General features: G+C 43.7%; 1 protein-coding gene across 8 annotated transcripts in view; it reads left to right on the top strand.

Moving 5' to 3' along the window:
* Positions 1-19,527, top strand: part of TEAD1 (TEA domain transcription factor 1) — a 260,791-nt gene that overhangs the window by 68,858 nt on the left and 172,406 nt on the right. For all 8 annotated transcript variants that reach the window (XM_069554347.1, XM_069554348.1, XM_069554344.1 and 5 more), the window contains exon 2: positions 18,859-19,114. In XM_069554347.1, the coding sequence (XP_069410448.1) occupies positions 18,958-19,114 (157 nt within the window). In that variant the 5' untranslated portion in view covers positions 18,859-18,957. The remainder of the gene's footprint in view (positions 1-18,858; positions 19,115-19,527) is intronic.

Raw genomic sequence — 19,527 nt, 5'->3', positions numbered from 1 at the left:
AAAATATTTTTATACCCATCAATTAGAATTTTACTGATTTGACAAAGAAACCTTAGCCCCCAAAGTGACTTGGGGTTTGGAGTATATTCTTCCATCATGGAGGTGTGGATGGACATTGTCTTTGAGCTGATTGCTGCTTGAGCCACCTTCCCAATGGCTATACTGGACAGTGCTATAATGTATCCAGGCTGACACCTTCTTGGTTTTGATAGCCTAATTTTATAGACCCCTTGTTTGTCCTTATTCCCTTTCCTGGCTGGTGTTCCTGCCCTGGCAGCCCCAGTGAAGGATGGACAAAAACATTTGAAGGAAATGAAACTCTGTTCCACAGATAACAGAACTAGTTATCGGTTCGCTCCCACAGAAAATAGTTAGCTCTGTAAAGAGAGGGCTAAGGTAGAGGTCATGCTTCCAAGTGCATAGTGATATGCCCTGCCCCGCATGCTGCTTTTATTGGTATTATAGAGTAATCCAGTACCAGGGTGGTCTGGGCATAAGTTAGGCTGTCCTGACTCCTTTTATCTCTAGAGTTCAGCATTTCTGTAGTTTTGCTTTAGCTTGCTGAGACTATAATTGAGGATCTGAGAGCGCCTCCAAGTCTCCTGTGATTTAAGCAGATAACTTTTACACTTGGGGGAACCAGTGTTGTCGGTGTTTCTACTAGGTCCATGACCCTCAGGACTGTGATGTTTGTCTCTGTCTGAACCAACTCACTGTGCTTTGTAGAGAATAATTTAGTGAGAACTGCCCCCCTTGCCTCCCCCCCAACATCTTGATAAGTTCTTTCTATTAATTGTCCATTTCAGTTTTAAAAACAATGTTAGAGAATGAATTTAAAAAACAGCACTGATATGATGGTAGTGAAGATTTTAAACAGTGGTCTCTGAGGAACTGGTTGGAGGGGAGGATTAACAAAATTTAAAAAGCATATCCTGAGTTACAAGTGGTATGTGAAGAAGGGTGATGTTTAAAATATTTAACAGACAGTGTGGACATCAACACAGTGGAAACCACTGGAGGCCCCCAGGTGTGCCAGGCACTTACCCTGTACTTGTTGGATAGTGAGGAGTTCGGGGGCCCTGGGAGGGGCGGGAGCTAAGGGGACAGGCATTCGTCAGGCTTCGGTCCCTGACTCTTTCCAGCCTGTGTGGAAGTGCTTCAGTGTTTTAAACAGGTGCTGGCAGGGGCGGCATCTGAATCACCTTTGACAGGTGTTGAGAAGTGTTGGCTCTGTGCCTTGGCTCTCTCCCGTTGTCTCAGAGCTGAGGCACCTTGTTGGTACTGGCCTGGTGATCTCTTGGTGGTGCCTGGAATGTTTCACATTAGAATTTAGGGGTGTCTGTCTGGAAAGTGCTGAGACACACTGCTTTAATCAGAAAACGCTACAGCGTGACCGGCACTGTCCCTGTCTTTACAAGGCTCCCAATCTGTACCAATGGCTTCAAGTTTCTCCTGCCCCTGGATTCTAGGAATCTGTCGGAAGTCACTATGAGGATGTTTGCCATACAGTGAAAAGTTGGGCAAAATCTAAATGTTGAGCCATGTGAAAATAGTCAAATAATAGTATATCCAGGACATGGAATTACTATGCCTCTTAAATTCATGAATACAGAGGATATTTCAGGACTCAGGAAAACGCTGAATGTGAAACCTTACATGGACAGTAAAAGAACCCCACACAATAGGTAATAATAATAATGTTTTAGTACATGAAAATACATTAAGATGCATTGTTAGCCCTGACTATTATTTGGTGGAGGGCAATGGGTAAAGTTACTGAGTGTTTCTGTTTCCATTCTTTTAGTCACCTGTGGGCATTAACTTTATAATTAGAGGCATCCTATAAATACTATATTTCTAAAATCCAGTTTAGAGTTTTAAAACATTATTTGTATGATCAGCGACCGAATATTTTGAATTTAATCAGGGAGAAATACTTTTGAAGGTTGTGTTTATCGTCTGTAAAGGAAGCTGCTGACTCAGTGGAATAAAAAGGAAAAGCCTAGGTCAGCCTGCCGATGCTGGGGCCCCAGCTTCCAGACTGCAAGGGCTCTGAGAGGCCCTAATGTACTTGTTGAAATGCCCTCCTTGGCCTCTTATTAATGTCCCTCGCTGAGCCGTGCTCTCCTCTGCCGGCTAACCTTGTCAGAAGGTTACCCGTGGCTCTCCAGGGCTCGTCTAATTTTAAACCCAGTGTGCTGGCCAGTGTGGTGGCGTGGCACTGGGCTGCAGGGACACTAACACTCCCTGGAAGATACGGCTGGGGAAAGATGAGCCGAGTCCCTGGGTTTTTCTCATCCTCCTGTAAGTGACCAGGCCCGCTGAACAAGCGAAAGAGAGCTGGGATAATAATGAGAGCTTTTATGGTAAAAATCAGGATTATTAAAGATCTTTTAGCAGTGGCAGTGCTGGTGGATAATTGCACGGTGTGGTGTGTCCTGCATGAGTTGTGTGAATTCTGACCGCGTGAGCCGGATGGGGTCCTCTCTTCTGGGAACTTGACTCTGACTGCTTTGAAAGCAGAATGAAGCTGCCTCTCATTTCACTGTTGATTTGATGCTCCTCTACATTTATAGAGCTCAAACTCTGCTGGTAGTTTGAGCTATCAAACTATAGTCTCCTTCTCTGAAGTTTTTTTTTACTGGTTGGATTGGGAGAGAGCTATTATTTCTTCAAAGCTAAAAAATAAAAGATACCAGAATCTTCTTACCTGCATGTCTATCAGCTGCTATTGGCTGCCACTAGGATTATCATTTTAAAAATCCCGTCATCCCCCTGTTAAGTATTTGCAATAGAGTCCTGTTTAGAACACTGCTGTACCATTTAATACTTGTAACCCTGATGTTTTAACACGAAACAAACATTGATAACTGCAAAATAATGTGATGTTGGGGAACTTTTCTCCATCATAGTTAACTGTAAAGAAGAGAACAGAGAATCCTTATTTTCTCCCCAATTTGGATTTTTTTTTTTTTTTAATCTTCCTTCTCTTTCAACACCTTCCGGTTGGTAAGGTGCCTGTTAGAGTTAGCTGTCTTCCCCTGCCAGGGCATTCACAGCGACTCTCTCATGTAAGAGATTACAATGGGAAACTTCACCCACCTGGTCCACTGCCTGCTCCCTGGTTTACCTGCCCAATGGAAGAAGGGCCTCGTTTCCTTGTAGCTGGGTCTCTATCCACCCTCTTATAAAACAGTTGCGAGGAGCCAATTAAAGAGGCACAGAGTGTGGAGTAAACCAAGATGAAAGCACAATGGATGGAGATTCAATAACCTGCTAACTCCCTGCAGTGATTGAAGTCAACTTTGAAGTACCCAGGCTGGGTCAGACCACATCAAGCCAGCAGTGTTTCTACACAAGGGTAGTGTGAGAGTTATCTGTAATTTTATTTTAAGGAAAAAAAAAAGTGCATACATGCTTTTTATTGGCCTTTTATTTTTTGAAGGTCTGTCCCTCCTTCTCTAGGCCCATTTAATTAGCTCTGTCATGTTTGGTTGTAGTTTTGAGAAAATTAGAGCCGAGGAATTGTTGAATGGGAATACTTGTTGAAATCTTTATTGACCCAAATCTGACTTTTCTAAATGGTATTAAATAAGCAAATAAAACCTCCCCCCCCTTCTTACCTTAAAATAATGTTTTTAAAAGCACGTTTAAAGTAGTTAAGTATAATATAAATATAAGCTACTCTGGCTTGGATGCTAAATAAATGAGTTATTGCAGGGGCTGCAGTGGTGATGTTAAAAGAGTGTACTTAAGAATCTAAAGTACATTTTATAAAACCCAGTTCCTCTTCAACTCAGATGCAAATGTCTGCTTTTCTTCTCCTGGTTTTCTGTTTCTCGCCTCTTCCCTTCTGCACTTGGCCTGCAAGCCTTCCTGGTGTAGGCCTGCTGTTATTTTTGTGGTAACCTGACACTTTGGCCAGCGACTGCAGCCCCCAGGCCCCCGGGGGGTGAACTGGCTGTGAGCTGAAAAGCCGGGCTCCGATCTGATGATCCAGTGTCCCAGTGTCCCAGGCGGAGCAGCTGTAGCATCAGGGCTGGGGGCCAGCAGGGTTGGGGGCTGGGGGCTCCGGGTCGTGATGCTACAGACGGGGGAGGAAGGGTGCGTGTCACAGTTCAGACCTGAGATTGTGGCTTCTTAGGTCATAGGCCCTGCTTTGAGTTGGGAGTCCAGCAGAGACCAGCTAGTCAGGGGTTCTGGAGACTGGAGGAAGGTTTTGAAACTACTGTGTTTTTTTATTGCATTCTGTGGGTCTCATCTAGACTATGCCTGAGGCTGTCTTTGTAATTCCTTAGACAAGGATAAATTTCTTAATAGTCATGAAGATTGTATTAATATTTTATGTTAAACTAATTTCATCTCGCTGGGGTAGGGAATGAGGTACAGAAATGAATGGGACAGAACCCCTGTTTTCTGAAAATGTGCAGTGTAGCAGGAATGACAGATATAGAAGCAGTAAGTATTAATTATAGTTGTGTACGTTTGTTCAACAATTATCTGAGGACCTGCAGTGTGTCAGGCACAGTTCTCAGCTGTGTGTGCACAGATACCCACTGATCTGTAAGCGTACAGATGAGTAACGTATGTAATGACTACTGAGGATTGAGACATCTGTACTTGTATGGATCATTTAATCTTTCAGCAGGTAGGTAACGTTAATTCCCATTTCGCATGCATGCACATACACACGTCACCCTGAGACATAGCTAACAAGTGGAGAGCTCAAAATAAAAACCTCTAGGAATCTAAAACCGTATGTATATTTTATACATACATATTTTTTTAACTGTTTGGCCATATAGACTCTCCAGATGCGCAGTGTGCTCTCTAGAATGGTAGGAGTGCCCACAAAGGGAAGCATTTAGCAAAGACAAAACAAAACAAAACAAAACTTTAATTCATCTGGTATTGAGAGGTACTAAACATAGGAATGTCAAAGAGCTTACTGATCAGCTGGAGATAGTATCTTAAGAGAAATTTTGATGAAGCGTACCAAGTATGGTGTTGGAAGTTCGCTTGAGGTGCTTTGAGGACAAGGAAGTGACTTCTCCTAGTGGAGAAAGCTGTCAAGGTTTTCCAGAGGAGAGGTAGGTGACTTTAGTCTTGAAAGGACCAGTAGACATTCTTTAGATGAAATTGCTGGTGAGACAAGCGGCTGAGCAGAGGGACCCAGGTGGCTGAGGAGGTGAAGCGGGCAGCCTGCTGTGTCTGGGCACCTTGGGGTTGGTCCCTAGCTGTGGGGGACTGATTACACAGATGCCTGCAAAGCAGGCTAGTGGCAGGTGGTGAGGGCTGTGGGTGTCCTGCTATGCACTGGGTTCTGGACTGGGTGGGCATCTGCTGAAAGATTTAAAATGAATGTAGGATGAAAACCATATTTGCATTCTGGGAAAACTTCTCTGGCTGTAGAATAGCATAGGAGAAGCTGGCTAAAAATACGTGAGCTGGGGTTTCTGATTCAGTACTTCTGGTATCGTGGCTGAGATCGATATTCTTAAGAAGCTACCTATTTCATCCTAATGTTCTTCCAGGCTTGGGAGCCTGGCAGAACTAACTTGTTGGTAGTGGTGGCATTTTGGGGATGTAGGGGACAGCCCAGTTCAGAGAGCGGTGATGAGGTCCTGCCTGTGAAACAGGAGTAAAGTTAGTGGGCTGGGGAGGAGCAGAGGGGATGCGGTTGAGAGATGAGGGGCCAAGCGGACATTCTTGGTGACAAGTTGCAGGGAAAGGGATGGAGAAGCTTGAGATGATGGCCTTCCTTTGGGCGCTGATTCAGCCAGGTTCTCTGAGTAGAAGAATTGCTCAGAGCTGGGCAGATGGTTAATATACAGAAGTGTTCTTGAAGGTGTCAGGGTTGGTGTGCCAGGTCTGTGTGTATGTGAAGTTTGCTTTGCTTTGCCTTTGGGCCTTTTGGCCTCTGAAGTCTCACCCTGGAAGTAAAGTCATCATTAGTCATTTGGACCGAGTCATTGTGAATGTCCGAGACTGGAAGGGCTTTAGTGGCAAGTCATAGATATAATTGGAAATGGGTTGCATTTTGATTAGAGAGAGGAGTTCCTTCTTCCTCTATAAGGTTAGCAGAATCTGCAGGAGGAAGAGATCCTAGAAGGAAATACACATCCCTCCCCTTTATTATTGTCAATTCTTTTTTCCCTGAAAACTGCTCGTGTGTGTGGCGCAAGCTTGCAGAAGTGCTGCTGGGGAGGTGCAGAAATATTGATTGAATCAAGCCCTGGCCCTTTGCCTGTTTTGCTTGCTACAGCTGCCTCATTCACTGGGGTGAGGAATGTCCGGGATGAGGAGGGAGGAGTCTGGTGACAGGTGACATGCTCAGGGTCAGCTCTCCTTTAGAGTTCCCAGGGGCTTACAGAAATGAAGCAGAAGTTTGTCCTGATAGCAGCATTGGGTGCTTCAGCCTTTGTGTCCAGAACTCTCTTTGCCTGGGGGTCTTCTGGCCCCACTGCATTCCCTTGATGCGCTTATGGACTGCTTAGGGCTGGTGTTGTGCACTCAGTAGGGGCTCAAGTAATATTGGTTAATTTGAAAGACTGGTGTATCGTCCAAGGGGGAATAATACTTATTCTGCCTCAGCCGGTTTCCTGCCAAGAATCTTTCTCCTGTTGAGGTTGCACTGGGTATAAAACAAGGGTTTTGATTTTGGGGGCAGGGATGGGGGTGAGGGTGAGGCTTTAACTGGCCCCTGAGTTTGCATCCCTCTCAGTGTAAGACCAGTGTGGCAGCTGCTCCATCCCTGTGTCATCTGTGAAATGGCAGGTGCCTCATTGGAGGGGTGGGGACTCCGTTGTGTCAGCTACCCTGGGAACGGGTGGACGTTTGTGAACAAGCTGTGTCATACATTTTTGGTTCATTGATATACTTGCTCACATTCCCATTAGCCGGCATTTGAACACGGGCCATGCACACACGTGTGTGTCCCTGTGTGAGCATAGTGTCCTAGTCCTCACACGGAGTTCAGGATGACTGCGCAGTCAGCGAGGGACGTGGAGTGCTCCACGACCAAGTCGGAGAGGGTGTATTGGAAGAGCTGAGTGACTGGACACAGAGTGAAGTTAATCCTGTGACTCTGGACTGCTTAAACAAGCACACCTGAATAAACTGTCACTGTCTTTTTGTGCATTAAAAGTTTTTTTTATAAATTTGGAGTGCTTAAGGTATATGTCACATTGTAACACCTGAATTTGTCTAGAGAACTCTTTTGGTCTTGAACCTCACTGATAATGCTTTGGATTAAAAAATTTGGATTCTAAATTTATAAAATTATCCATTCTTCATCCTTTATTCCCCCAAACATATACCATACACTAAGATACATACTTCCTTTAAAAGTTGCTTATACACTCCTAATGTTGCTGGGGTTTTCTTGTGGCCTTTGCATGAAACAGCTCAAGCTTTTTTTTTTTTTTTCCTTCAATTTTATATTGGAGTATAGCAGATTAAAAATGTTGTGATAATTTCAGGTGCACAGGAAAGTGACTTAGCCATACATATGCAGATATCCATTCTCCCCCATACATATACATCTGTCGATTCTCCCCTAAACTCCCCTCCCATCCAGGCTGGCACACAACATTGAGCAGAGTTCTCTGTGCTATACAGTAGAACTTTGCTTGTTATCCATTTTAAATATAGCAGACTGTGCACATCAGTCCCAAAGTCCCTATCTATCTCTTCCCCCCATTCATCTCCCCTGGTAACCAACCATAAATTCTCTTAAGTCTGTGAGTCTGTTTCTGTTTTGTAAATAAATTCTTTTGTATCATTTCTTTTTAGATTCCTCATATGATTTGCATCATTTCTTTTAAATATCTCTAGTTCCGTATTAGTAATATATGATATTTCTCTTTCTCTGTCTGACTCCACTCAGTCTGACAGTCTCTAAGTTCATCCATGTTGCTGTAAGTGACATTATTTCATCCTTTTAATGACTGAGTAATATTCCATTGCATATGTGTACTCTATCTTCTTTATCCATTCCTCTGTCAATGGACATTTAGGTTGCTTCCATGTCTTGTCTGTTGTAAACAGTGCTGTACTGAACATTGAGGTGCTTATACCCTTTCAGACCGTGTTTTTCTCCAGATACATGCCCAGGAGTCGCCTGCAATGTGAGAGACCTGGGTTTGATCCCTGGGTTGGGAAGCTCCCCTGGAGGAGGGCATGGCAGCCCACTCCAGTATTTTTGCCTGCAGAGTCTCAATAGACAGAGGAGCCTGGTGGGCTACAGTCCATAGGGTTGCAAAGAGTCGGACATGACTAAGCTCAGCACAGCACATGCCCAGGAGTAAAATTGCAGGGTCACATGGTAGCTCTGTTTTTAGTGTTTTAAGGAGCCTTCAAACTGTCCTCCGTAGTGATTATACCAATTTACGTTCCTACCAGCAGTGTGGGACGGTTGTCTTTTCTCCATACCCTCTCCAGCATTTGTTTGTGGGTTTTTCGATGATAGCCATTTTGAGTGGTGTGAGGTGTTATCTCACTGTAGTTTTGCTTTGCATTTCTGTAATAATTAGTGATGTTGAGCATCTCTCATGTACCTGTTGGCCATCTGTATGTCCTCTTTGGAGAAATGGAGAAAGGTTTTCTGCTAATTCTTTTTTTTTTTTTTTTGATTGGGTGGAACAGCCCAAACTTTTTGTTACTAAGTGTCTGGTCCCTTGTGATCAGGCTCAGTATACCTTTCTGTTATCGTGCTTTGTCGTTTCTTCACCATATCATTTCCACAGATACCCTTCTCAGTGTAGGCTTCTGTGAGCGTTTTCATAATTGGCTGCGTAAATCCTACTTAGGCTTCAAAACCAGCCTAAGTACTACCTCCCATGAGGCCCTGGTTGACCAGAGAGACAGAATCAGCTCCTATTTCTGTGCTCCAGCAGCACTTGATTTATTCCTTTTTTGCCTTGTTATATTCATGCCCTTGTTCATTCGTTTATTCACCCATGGGCTCATTATTTTAGGCATCCATCAGGTCATTATTTTGGGGGAACATTGACTGTGTGCCATAGCTTCATTAAATGCCAAGGATATGCCAAGGAAACGCCAAGGAAAAAGACTGCAGGCATGGATCTAAGCCTTAAAGATCTTACAAACAAGATTGATTTGCCACAAGGATAGGATCATTCCTATGCAGTGAGTGAGGGGTTCCATTTGTCCTGAGGAGCAGAGGTGCTTCCTGTAGGAACACAGAGGGAGTGGGATGGTGGAGGCCGATCAGGCTTCCCTGCAAGGGGATTGAAGTCTTGAAGGATAAGTAACCTATTTCTCTGTCTCCCTAGTGCCTGGCACATGAGTTGGGGGAGGTGTGGGGTAGGGGGTTCAATCTTTAATCACATTGAATTGACAGATAATACAAAGAAAACGGAAATAATTTCCCCTTTGTTATGCTATCCTGTCTTGTTTCAGGATTGATCTAAGGCAGCTTGCAAGTAAAATAGCATACATTATAAAGTAGGGAAAAGAAGGAAGAAAAAGAAGAGAATCGAGGTAGGGACCTAATGTGGGCTTGGGAATGAAACCAAAGCTGCTGACCACGTGACCTCTGGGCTGTCTCTGAGAAACCTGCCAGTGGGCTCAGGGCTCTTTCTTTGGCAGCCAGCGAGGACGCCTGGTTGGGTGAACATGAGGTGAAAAGCACATGGTGTTTTGTTGGTTACTGAACTTTCCTTTGGGACCTTTGTAAAGAGCATTCTGTGTGATGTGATGAAGGACATACTCCTTGGAGTACATCCAGTGACTAATTCATGCAATATTTCTGAGTATGCTGATGGCGTCACATAAAAGCATAATTCAGTTAAAGTTTATCTGGAGCTTTTGGGATACGCTTTTCTAAATTAACTGTGGAATCACTACGGATGAAATGGAATAGTAACAGAAGTGGTTAGTTCTACCTGTTCTCTCTTGTCCCTCAAGTATCCAGTGTCCTGGTTCCGCATACCACTACCCTTGGTCCTAAAGGTCACATAAGCTCTATTTCTGCTCCCAAGGTATTTTATGATCAAGCGTTGGGACTCAGAAAATACTCACGTATACTCTCTGATATGAGATCAGTCTGATCAGATGTATTAGAAGTAAGTATTTAAAGTAAGATGGGCCAGACTATCACTCATACAAAAAAGTAAAATTCTGATTTGTGATGCTTGAGAGGATGGAAAGGAACAAAATTTGTCATCACGCATTAGGGTCTTGGTTACCCTAAGTTGGGGCTTCCCTGATGGCTCAGAAGGTAAAGAATCTGCCTGCAATGCAGGAGATCTGGGTTTGATCCCTGGGTTGGGAAGATTCCCCTGAAGAAGTGAACGACTACCCACTCCAGTATTCTTGCCTGGGAAACGCTGTGGACAGAGGAGCCTGGAGGCCTACAGCCCATGGGGTTGTAAAGAGTCGGACACGACTGAGCGACTGATCCTACTCTAAGTTGGCAGGAAAGAGCAGTTTTTTCCTTCTGGGCATATTGGAGTCTAGCTTTTCGATTCTCTGATGTGGTGCTGTTGATAGTCACATGGATCCCTTGGATCTTTAGAGGGCGTTTGAATGCCAGTGTACCTAGTCAAAGACCCAGAGCAGAGATTGGACCTCACAGTTCAGCACTTTCAAATGCCATCTTTTTCCAGTTTTCATGGTTGATTGGCTTATGACCCAACCAGAAGTGACCTATGGATATGCCTGTTCTTACTTTCCCCCAGCATGCTGTAGAATAATCCAGGGTAGACGGAGGCACAGCCACAATGGGAGGCGCACTCCTAAGTCATAGAAACTGGAGGAGGCAGCCCAGGACTGTTTCTCTTTGTGGAGTGGGGAGGGCCGCTTCTGATGCAGCTAAACTAGGATTTCTCAGCAGCCAAAGGAGCTGTATCTGGGCAGGTCAGCTGCTGGGCCTCGGGTCAGTTCAGAGCCAACATACCACTACGCTGGGCGGCAGTGAGCTGGTAACGCTGAGTGAGTCTTCACCAGCTTTTGTAAGAAATATGACTCCCCAGGAATGACCTATAGACTCGCCACCCAAGGACCAGCAGCACCTGGACGGCATGAGACCCATTTGTAGGCATTCCCTCCTGCATGGGGCTGAGATGGGCCTTTTGAAATACTTCTTAGGATCTGACCAAATGTAGTGTATTTCTTTATGTGGTGAGTTGGTAGTTTTAAAAATATGAACTGTATACTTATGACTTATAATTTGTACTCATTGTCATTTAAGATGCTAAGGCATTGTGATAGTCTGAAGGCGCATCTTACCAACTAAGAAATTAACATTATCTGTAACTTAGTGACTTAGGAGTATTATTTTCCTAGTAGTAGTTTTCTTTGTTCTTAATAAGCATCAGAATTGATGAGTCTATTTTAAATGTATGTTCACCCTACAGACCTATTGGAATGAAGAAGTTAGTTTGGGGGTTTTCTTTGACTATTATTACTCTTAGGAAAGGGCTTAGGCATCTTCCTTTTGAAATGCTTGGAGAAGGCAATGGGACCCCACTCCAGTACTCTTGCCTGGAAAATCCCATGGATGGAGGAGCCTGGAAAGCTGTAGTCTATGGGGTCGCGAAGGGTCGGACTCGACTGAGCGACTTCACTTTCACTTTTCACTTTCATGCATTGGAGAAGGAAATGGCACCCCACTCCAGTGTTCTTGCCTGAAGAATCCCGGGGACAGGGGAGCCTGGTGGGCTGTCATCTATGGGGTCGCACAGAGTCAGGCACGACTGAAGTGATTTAGCAGCAGCAGCCAACTGTTGTGGCAGTTTTTCTTTTTCTCCTCTTAGACTGTTAAAGAAGCTTCTGTTTTTGACTTTGCTATGTGTTTGCCAAGGTTAAAGAGCCCACCTTCCAGGGATCCATGACTCAGGCTATACAGGTCTTGTCATCCACCTCACGCTCCCCTTACGTGTGCACTGTCTTGACAGCAAGTCTTCACTTGGAATGCTCAGCTGGCATAGACTGAGTGTACTCGCCTGTCTTTTTGAAGAAGCCTGCTGATGAAGGAGAGCAGTGGTGCTGAAGGGGAAAAGAACAGAAGAGGAATTTCTGTTCTCAATGGCTAACGGATTCCTGAAGCGGATGGGGAGGGCGATTCCTTTAAAGGCTGGTAATACAGAACTACATAGCGTGAAATCAATCAGAGCCTTTCTCAAGTTGTCACCTGGGCAGGTTCTTGGGGCTGATGGAGCAGAGAATTAATCAAGGAATCTCAGGAGGGTAATGCTAAGACCTTTGATGGGGTGCTCAGTACCGGGGTCTTGGTGAAGAGGTATTGGCTTCTTGATGGATCCTGTTGATATAGAAATGATTTTCGAAAATGAGAGGGAGTAATTACATGCTTCTTCCTGCTGAAATTAGAGGGAACTATTGGCAACTGGAGTATATGACACTAAGGCTCACTGGCTGCTATGGACTACACGGCAGATGTTCCATCTCTCTGGAGGCTGCCTTCAAAATCCAGGCTGCCGCTCTTCACTTGTATTTCGCAGGCCACTTGTGGTCAAGTTTGGCTAGTGTCTGAAATGGTAAGAAAAGAAAAACGTGTTCCATTTACATATGCAAACACGATTAACCATCATTAGTGCCTGACATTCCTCCCAAGTACCCAGGGAAGTGAGTCAGTATCATAACTATTCATTAGGAATTAATTAGACTGTGCTTGATGGTGTCAGTTGTGGACAGAGCTGAGAATTCAGCACTGCCTACGTTCTCTCCCACTGGAATCCAGCCTCCAACTCACTGTCTAGTGAGGGTGGAGTTTGCATCTGATGTTCTTACGGAACATGCATTCTGTCTGGAGCAATCACTGTTAAGTATACATGACTTTGGTCAACTTATTTAGAAGCGCTTTTTTCCTAGTTTTGTTATTGAAGGGCAGCTTTTCTCTTTTAAGGAAAATTTGGCCACTCACTAAGATCACAGTGATCTTTGAGCCATCAAATACTTGGTTGCATTGTCTACTAATGTCCTTTCAACTACTTGATTTTCTTTTTTTTTAATGCTAAAATGGCTCCCACTTGTGCCTCCTTCCATATTCTCCTGAGCACTTAGTGTCCTTTTTTTCCCCTTTCTTCTCAGTGCCGCTCCCTATATATTGCCTTTTTTATTCACCTATGCAGTTAAACTTGCTTTGCTCCCATTTTCTACCTCTTTGGATTTCTTTTTGTCCACCACTTGGCTTCCTGTTTTCAGATCCTCACGACTTAGCTGTCAGGTTCTGGTTCTCATCTCTTCCAGTGATCAAATGAAAAGGGAAGGAGATGAGGTCAAATATTGCATCTCAGAAACTACTATTCCACTCAAAACAAGGTTTATTTGTTGTAGAAGAAGCTTACCTCCCAGAAGACCCAGACCATAGCTGTCCCTTTGACACAGAAGGCTCTTGGTTGTTTGCAATCATGATTAGTAAATAAGAAATTGAATCAGACAGCAAACTCTTGGTTATCCAGGCAGTGCTTGGCGTTACTCTGTCTTCTTACATCTTCCTGATTTGCTGATTTCCTTTGGATTCTTAACCAGTCATTAGAACGTTGGCCAGAGTCAGGGTGAGGAGCGGTAAAGGAGATGAAACTGTGCCCCTTCTCATGGAAATCTTGGGTGATAAATTCATTGACATTGTTACCCAAAGAGTGTTCCCATCATTTGTTTGTTGGTTCACTCTTTATTTCTTTGCATATTTATTATGCCAGGTACTGTGCTAGCACAGGGGATACTGCGGTGATTGTAGCAATCCCTGCCCTCACAGACATTGGGGTGTGGGTGGGAGAAGTGATAACAAGCCAACTTAAACTAAATTCTGTTATAATTAGTCTATGGAAACACAGATGAATGAAGAATGATGAAGTTGGTATCCTTCAATGTTAGGGGTGGAAACTGAGGCACATGGCAGGTACTGTGTGGTCCTGGGTTACTCAGATGGAGGCAGAGTCCCAACTTCCAGTCCAGTTCTTTGCTTGGTGCCTCAGAGTATGAATACATTGACTAAAATAAGCTGTATGGACTATTTTTTTTTTAATCCTTATGTTCAGTGACATTTCTTAATCATGAGGGTTAGTTATAACTTATCCTTTTATTTAAGAGCTCTGAAATCACCCATAAGTGAGAAGCTAACATTAGGAGAGACTAACAGGAATTAACATGAAAGGAGCAGCAATTCCTGTGTCATGCCCCTTGTGCGTACGTCCCTTGAATACAGTTGGTGTCAGAAGCACCTGCATTTGATTAGCTAACCTCCTTCTTCCCCTAGATTTTTATATTAAAATATGTATTGGTTGAATGTGCTGCATGCTCAGTTGCTTCAGTTGTGTTCCACTCTTTGCAACCCTGTGGACTGTAGCCTGCCAGACTCCTCTGTCCATGGGATTCTTCAGGCAAGAATACTGGAGTGGGTTACCATTTCCTCCCCCAAGAAGATCTTTCCGATCCAGAGATTGAACCCAAGTCTCCATCCAATGTCTCCTGCATTGCAGGTGAATTCTCTGCTAGGGAAGTCATTGGGGAAAGCCCGTTGGTTAAATATACGTGGGTTGAATATATATAATGTCATTCATATAATATATATAATGTGTGTTCATGTTACCTGTCTTGAAGAGTCAGTGGGTAATCATGAAAGAGTGATTCATTTAGGGAGTGTCACTGTTGGGGTGGTGAGCAGGGTAAAATTTCTTTTTGGAGCTTATTCTAGTGTGGCTGGGAAGAATTTCAGGAAAAAACGGAGCTTTTAGAAAAGCATTAATGATGGAGACTGAGGCATATGGAGGCTATGTGATACACACTATATTTTCAATAATGAAGAGTTCCCTTCTCTGTCTCTTTAGACATTCATTTAGGTTTAAGATTATCCCTCTAAACCAAACCTCCCAGAAATAAATATGAAAACTATTGAATGTGTGTGTTAGAAGTACAGGTGTTTATTACCTATATAAATTTTCTGTTCAGGCAACTGAAGACCTTAAAAAGAAGATCTTTCAAATTTATTTCCCAACAAGACCCTTCATTTACCATCCCATTATCAGTTGGTGTTTGAGGATCACAAGGTCCATACCACTGTCTAGAGATGATAGACTTGAAAACATCTTCTGTTCATGGTTTTTCAGATGGTAGAGCACCTTCACTCATTATCTCACCAAATATGATGGCTCCATGGAGTAAGGTCTCATGATCTCAGTGATTTTCTGCACTGGGATTGCATTTGTTATTTTCATTTTATAAATTAAAACCTGAGCTTCTAGAAATTAACCTGTTTAGTCTGGGCTGCATGGCTAATAGGTGAGCTAGGTTTGGTGCCCAGATCTGTTTGAATCTTAATAACATACCCACCCACCCCACCCCACGATACTGTGTTCTTCTTCATTTACTGAAGTGAATGAGAGTTGACTCCCTTGCTCAATGGATGTATGAGGAGGAGAGGACATCCACTCTGCAGACACAGGTATTCTATTTATCATTCATCTGATTAGATCTTGTTGTTGGTAAAAAGCAGGTACTTGTTACTGTACGTTCAGAAGCCAGGTAGATTGGGTGGTAGTTAATTAATTCCACACATTTTTGGGATACTCTTAATGTGAGGCTGATTCTCTCAGAGCCACTGGATACAAGGATGGTTTCCAGGATCCGGTGGATTTTGAGCCGGGCTAGAAGGGAACCGAGGGATGGAATTTGGTAGCTAGTACGGGGAGCGTTTCTTGGCCAGTCCCAGTCTGGTGATCGGAAACTCTTTGCCCATACAGGGCCTCATCTTACAGTTGGGTTGTAAAACCAAGGGTCTGTAAAAGTCTGTGGATTATGTATCTGGTAGCTTCTGGGGCTGTGTCTTGGCCCTTGTCCAGAGTTGGTAATTCCATCCTGCTGAGCTCCAGTTGACCAAATCAGAGAGCCTAGACGTGGAATTCTTCCCTGAAGTAAGTGAATAAAAACATGGGAGCGTTTAGAATAGCTCCTGTGCTTCCTGAGTGGATGAATCAATTGATGCTGGTTAATATTGTATTCCCCACACAACAAAGGAGTTGCCACCCTTAGCTTTAGGGGTAACTTGAAGGGGTTATCTGCAACTCTGCTACCTTTCTTATAAGGCTGTCTACCACTTGTTGAACTAACAGGACATTTTCCCTTATGTTAAGTGAGCTATAACCTTCTTTAGGACTTCCACAAAACAGGTCCAACACCCTGCCTGTATGTAACACCTTCAGAAGTTGTTTGGTGTTTGAGGACATTAAGCTTGGTGATTATGATTCAGAAAGATCTTACCAGTTTTAAGTCACTGACTAAGACTAAAAATAATGGAATTTAGTAGAATAAATATAAATTCCTGGTGTTAGCTCCTAAACCAATTGATCAAGAGTTGGAATTTAGAAACAGCACGTGGAGGATGGGGGCTTAATTTTATGGATCATAGACTTCCTCTGAGTGTCATTTACTGAAGATTGTGTACACACTGGGCTGGACAAGATGGGTAGTGTAAATTGTATCTAGTCAGGAACACAGTCAGGAGACTGGGGGCTGCTCTTGTCATACCCAGTCTACCCACATTCAGGGTAGATTTGCTTCCCACGGCATGGATAGACCTCAAGGATTAATGAGTAAAAGTTAACCAGGAGATGGATTTTATTCTAATAGATGAAAGAATTTCAACATGTTAGTTCAAAGGAGCTAGTATTGGGAAGGCAGTGGGTTCCTTGTCATCAACTATGTTCAAGCGTAAATCCAACAACTAGTTGATGAGATGTGTCAGAGGGGACTTCAACTATTGGATTAGGAGTATTGTGTTTTGGTCTGGAGTCTCTGAGGATTTCAATTATACAGTAATGATCTTTTTAAAGTTGAATAACTTTCCCCTGGTCCCCTGGATTCCACCGTTCTACCATAGTAGTTGACTGCCGGACATGTCCACAGTTTAATCTTAAAATATGGCTCCCTGGAGAGAATTCATACTTCTGTGAGCTGCCTGGAGCTGAAGAACTGGCCTGTGCTTTTGTAAATGTCTGGTTTTGTTTGTTTTGTTGAATTAGGGGCTAAGGTAGAGAAGGAAAATATAGGCAACTAGCCACTGCTCAAAGAATTCACACATATTCTTATAATTTCTCTAATAATACTTCTTTGGAGCTAGAACAGACTATCATAGAGTTCAACTGGAATTTTGTAAGATTCTTAGACCCAAACCAGGAAAAAAGTGTAATAATTTGAGAATTCAAAAGGCCCACACTGCAGGCCTTATAGAGTTCGTCTAGGGGTCAATCTCAGAACCCTTTCTTGTGGCATAATTTATACCTTTAACATTTGGCAGTTTTTAAAGTCCTGTGTCAATGTACATGTGTTGGTAAGAAGTAGTAAATATTTTGCTGACAAGTTCTTTGAAAGATGGATCAGTGGCAGCGTTTAAAGGCAGACAACCTGAGGGTTTCTTTTATCCAGGTGCTCCCAAATCTAAAAAGCTGTCAGGGTACTGAGCCAAACGCACCCACTGGCTACACCATTTATTGTTTAATGTTCCTGTGCCTCCGAGTTTCTGCACCTGGGATCTGTTGATATACACAGTGGGGGATGGCAGGGGAAAGGAGTTCAGCTGGGAGAGCAAAGGAGAGGAGGCAGGGTGCTTGCTCTCAGAGGTGACTGACCTGGGATACAGAGCAGAGCCTGGTACCTAGTGGGGCCGCTTGCATCTGCTTCCCTTCTGGCTGCCTCTGTTGTAATGTTGCATGAACTTGAGGTGGCAGAAGCGGATGGAATGGTGGTTGCATCCGCTGAGCTCTCTCACCCTCCTCAGGCCCTGCACCTCCCTTCTTCCCATCAGTCCCCCAGAGCAATTCTTATCCCCCTTATTTGTTTTGAATGCGTGATCTGATGCCTTTTCAACAAAGGAATATTGATATTTTAGTGTGCAGACAGCAGGGGGTACTGGATTAGATCATTTTCACATTGGTGTTGGTGCCAGTTTGACATTTGTTTGGAAAGCTTATCCCTTTATGGCCATAGGTTACATGCATAATTTAAGGGGAATAAATCTTTGCAAAAGACTTCTTTTGGTTCTGTAAATCATCAGTGGTGCAGAAACATAAATGAAAGTCTCCCCCACAGTTTTCATGTGATCAGGAATTCCAAGGAGGCTCCCAGATGAAGTAGTCCATGTGGGTATAAAATGTTTTTGCAAGTGTACTGGCCTCTTGTGGTAGTTGTTTCAGGGAGGGCAAGAATCGGGGACAACTTGGTTCCTGCTTCAAGGTTATAATCCAGAAGCCGAGAGTGGCAAAGTGACCTGACTGTCCAGGGTAAAGGAAAACCCTGTGGATAAATGCTATAGGATAGCAGGTCCAGGTCTGCTGGCATTGCTATCTGTAGAATGAGTATTTGTGATAATCTCCCTCCTTCTGCCCGCCATTCTGCTGCCATCTTGCATCTTGGTGATCCCAGTGACAAATTCTGGGATGGTTTGACATTTCAGAGTTATCATACCAATTGCCACAGTGAGGCAGACATCTTTTGTTTTACACTATTTTCTTTTAAACAACTTGTTCTGAAGATCTGATTATTATTGAGCAAAGTGCTTCTAGTAGATAGTAGGTACTTAGCAAATGGTTTTGCATGATTCATTGTGAACTTGCAATTCAGAAAGTACTATTCTCAGATGAAAATTTCCTGTCATCTGTGAAGATTATCCAGCTTCTGCCTGCTGTTGCATTTCTGTATGAGTGCCTAACATGATACATAAAGAACAAAAGCCACTTAGATCTCAGAATTCCATCTTCTCTCTTAGGAGTTATTCTCCAAGCAGAGCTGGCAAATGGAGAGAGTGCAGTAGAACCAGCAGGAGCAGTGTATTGATGGCTACCGTGTCTTTATAATACTATCTTTTGGTTTCTCTCTTAGGTTTATTTTCTTGAAAAGGCTCCAGGCTTCGGCTTGGAAAATCCAACCGCCAAAATTGAGCCCAGCAGCTGGAGCGGCAGTGAGAGCCCTGCCGAAAACATGGAAAGGATGAGTGACTCTGCAGATAAGCCCATTGACAATGATGCGGAAGGGGTCTGGAGCCCCGACATTGAGCAGAGCTTTCAGGAAGCCTTGGCTATCTATCCACCATGCGGGAGGAGGAAAATCATCTTATCAGACGAAGGCAAGATGTATGGTAAGTGATTCAAATGCTCCTGGGAAATGCTGCAACCCACTTTTGTGATTAAGAGATTATCATAACTAGCCTTCTACTAGGTGAGACACATTCCTTGTATGGGGTTGAATGATCTTTGTAGAATTCTAGTTGGCCATTCAAGGGACTGAATCTCAACTGAAGAGGAGAGTCAGTAAAGGACCATTGGGAGATCATTCCCTGGGGCTTCCTTTTTTATATCAAAAGCTCTCAAGGACTCCTTAGGAACTTAGGTAGTTGCAGTGGCACATGCAGACACCAGACATGGAGACTAATTCTTCCGAATGCGTGCCCCATCTAAAGGAAGTGCTGCCACTTAGCTCCAGATAACTGACTGGAGCTGCATAGCACTGGAGCCACATGCTGCCAGATCTAGCAAGCTAGATGTTTACATG

The sequence above is a fragment of the Ovis canadensis genome, chromosome 15 (assembly GCF_042477335.2).
Source record: "Ovis canadensis isolate MfBH-ARS-UI-01 breed Bighorn chromosome 15, ARS-UI_OviCan_v2, whole genome shotgun sequence".
NCBI classification, from domain to species: Eukaryota; Metazoa; Chordata; class Mammalia; order Artiodactyla; family Bovidae; genus Ovis; species Ovis canadensis.
The sequence above is the reverse complement of the archived record's forward strand: the minus strand, read 5'-3'. Positions and strand labels throughout refer to the sequence as shown.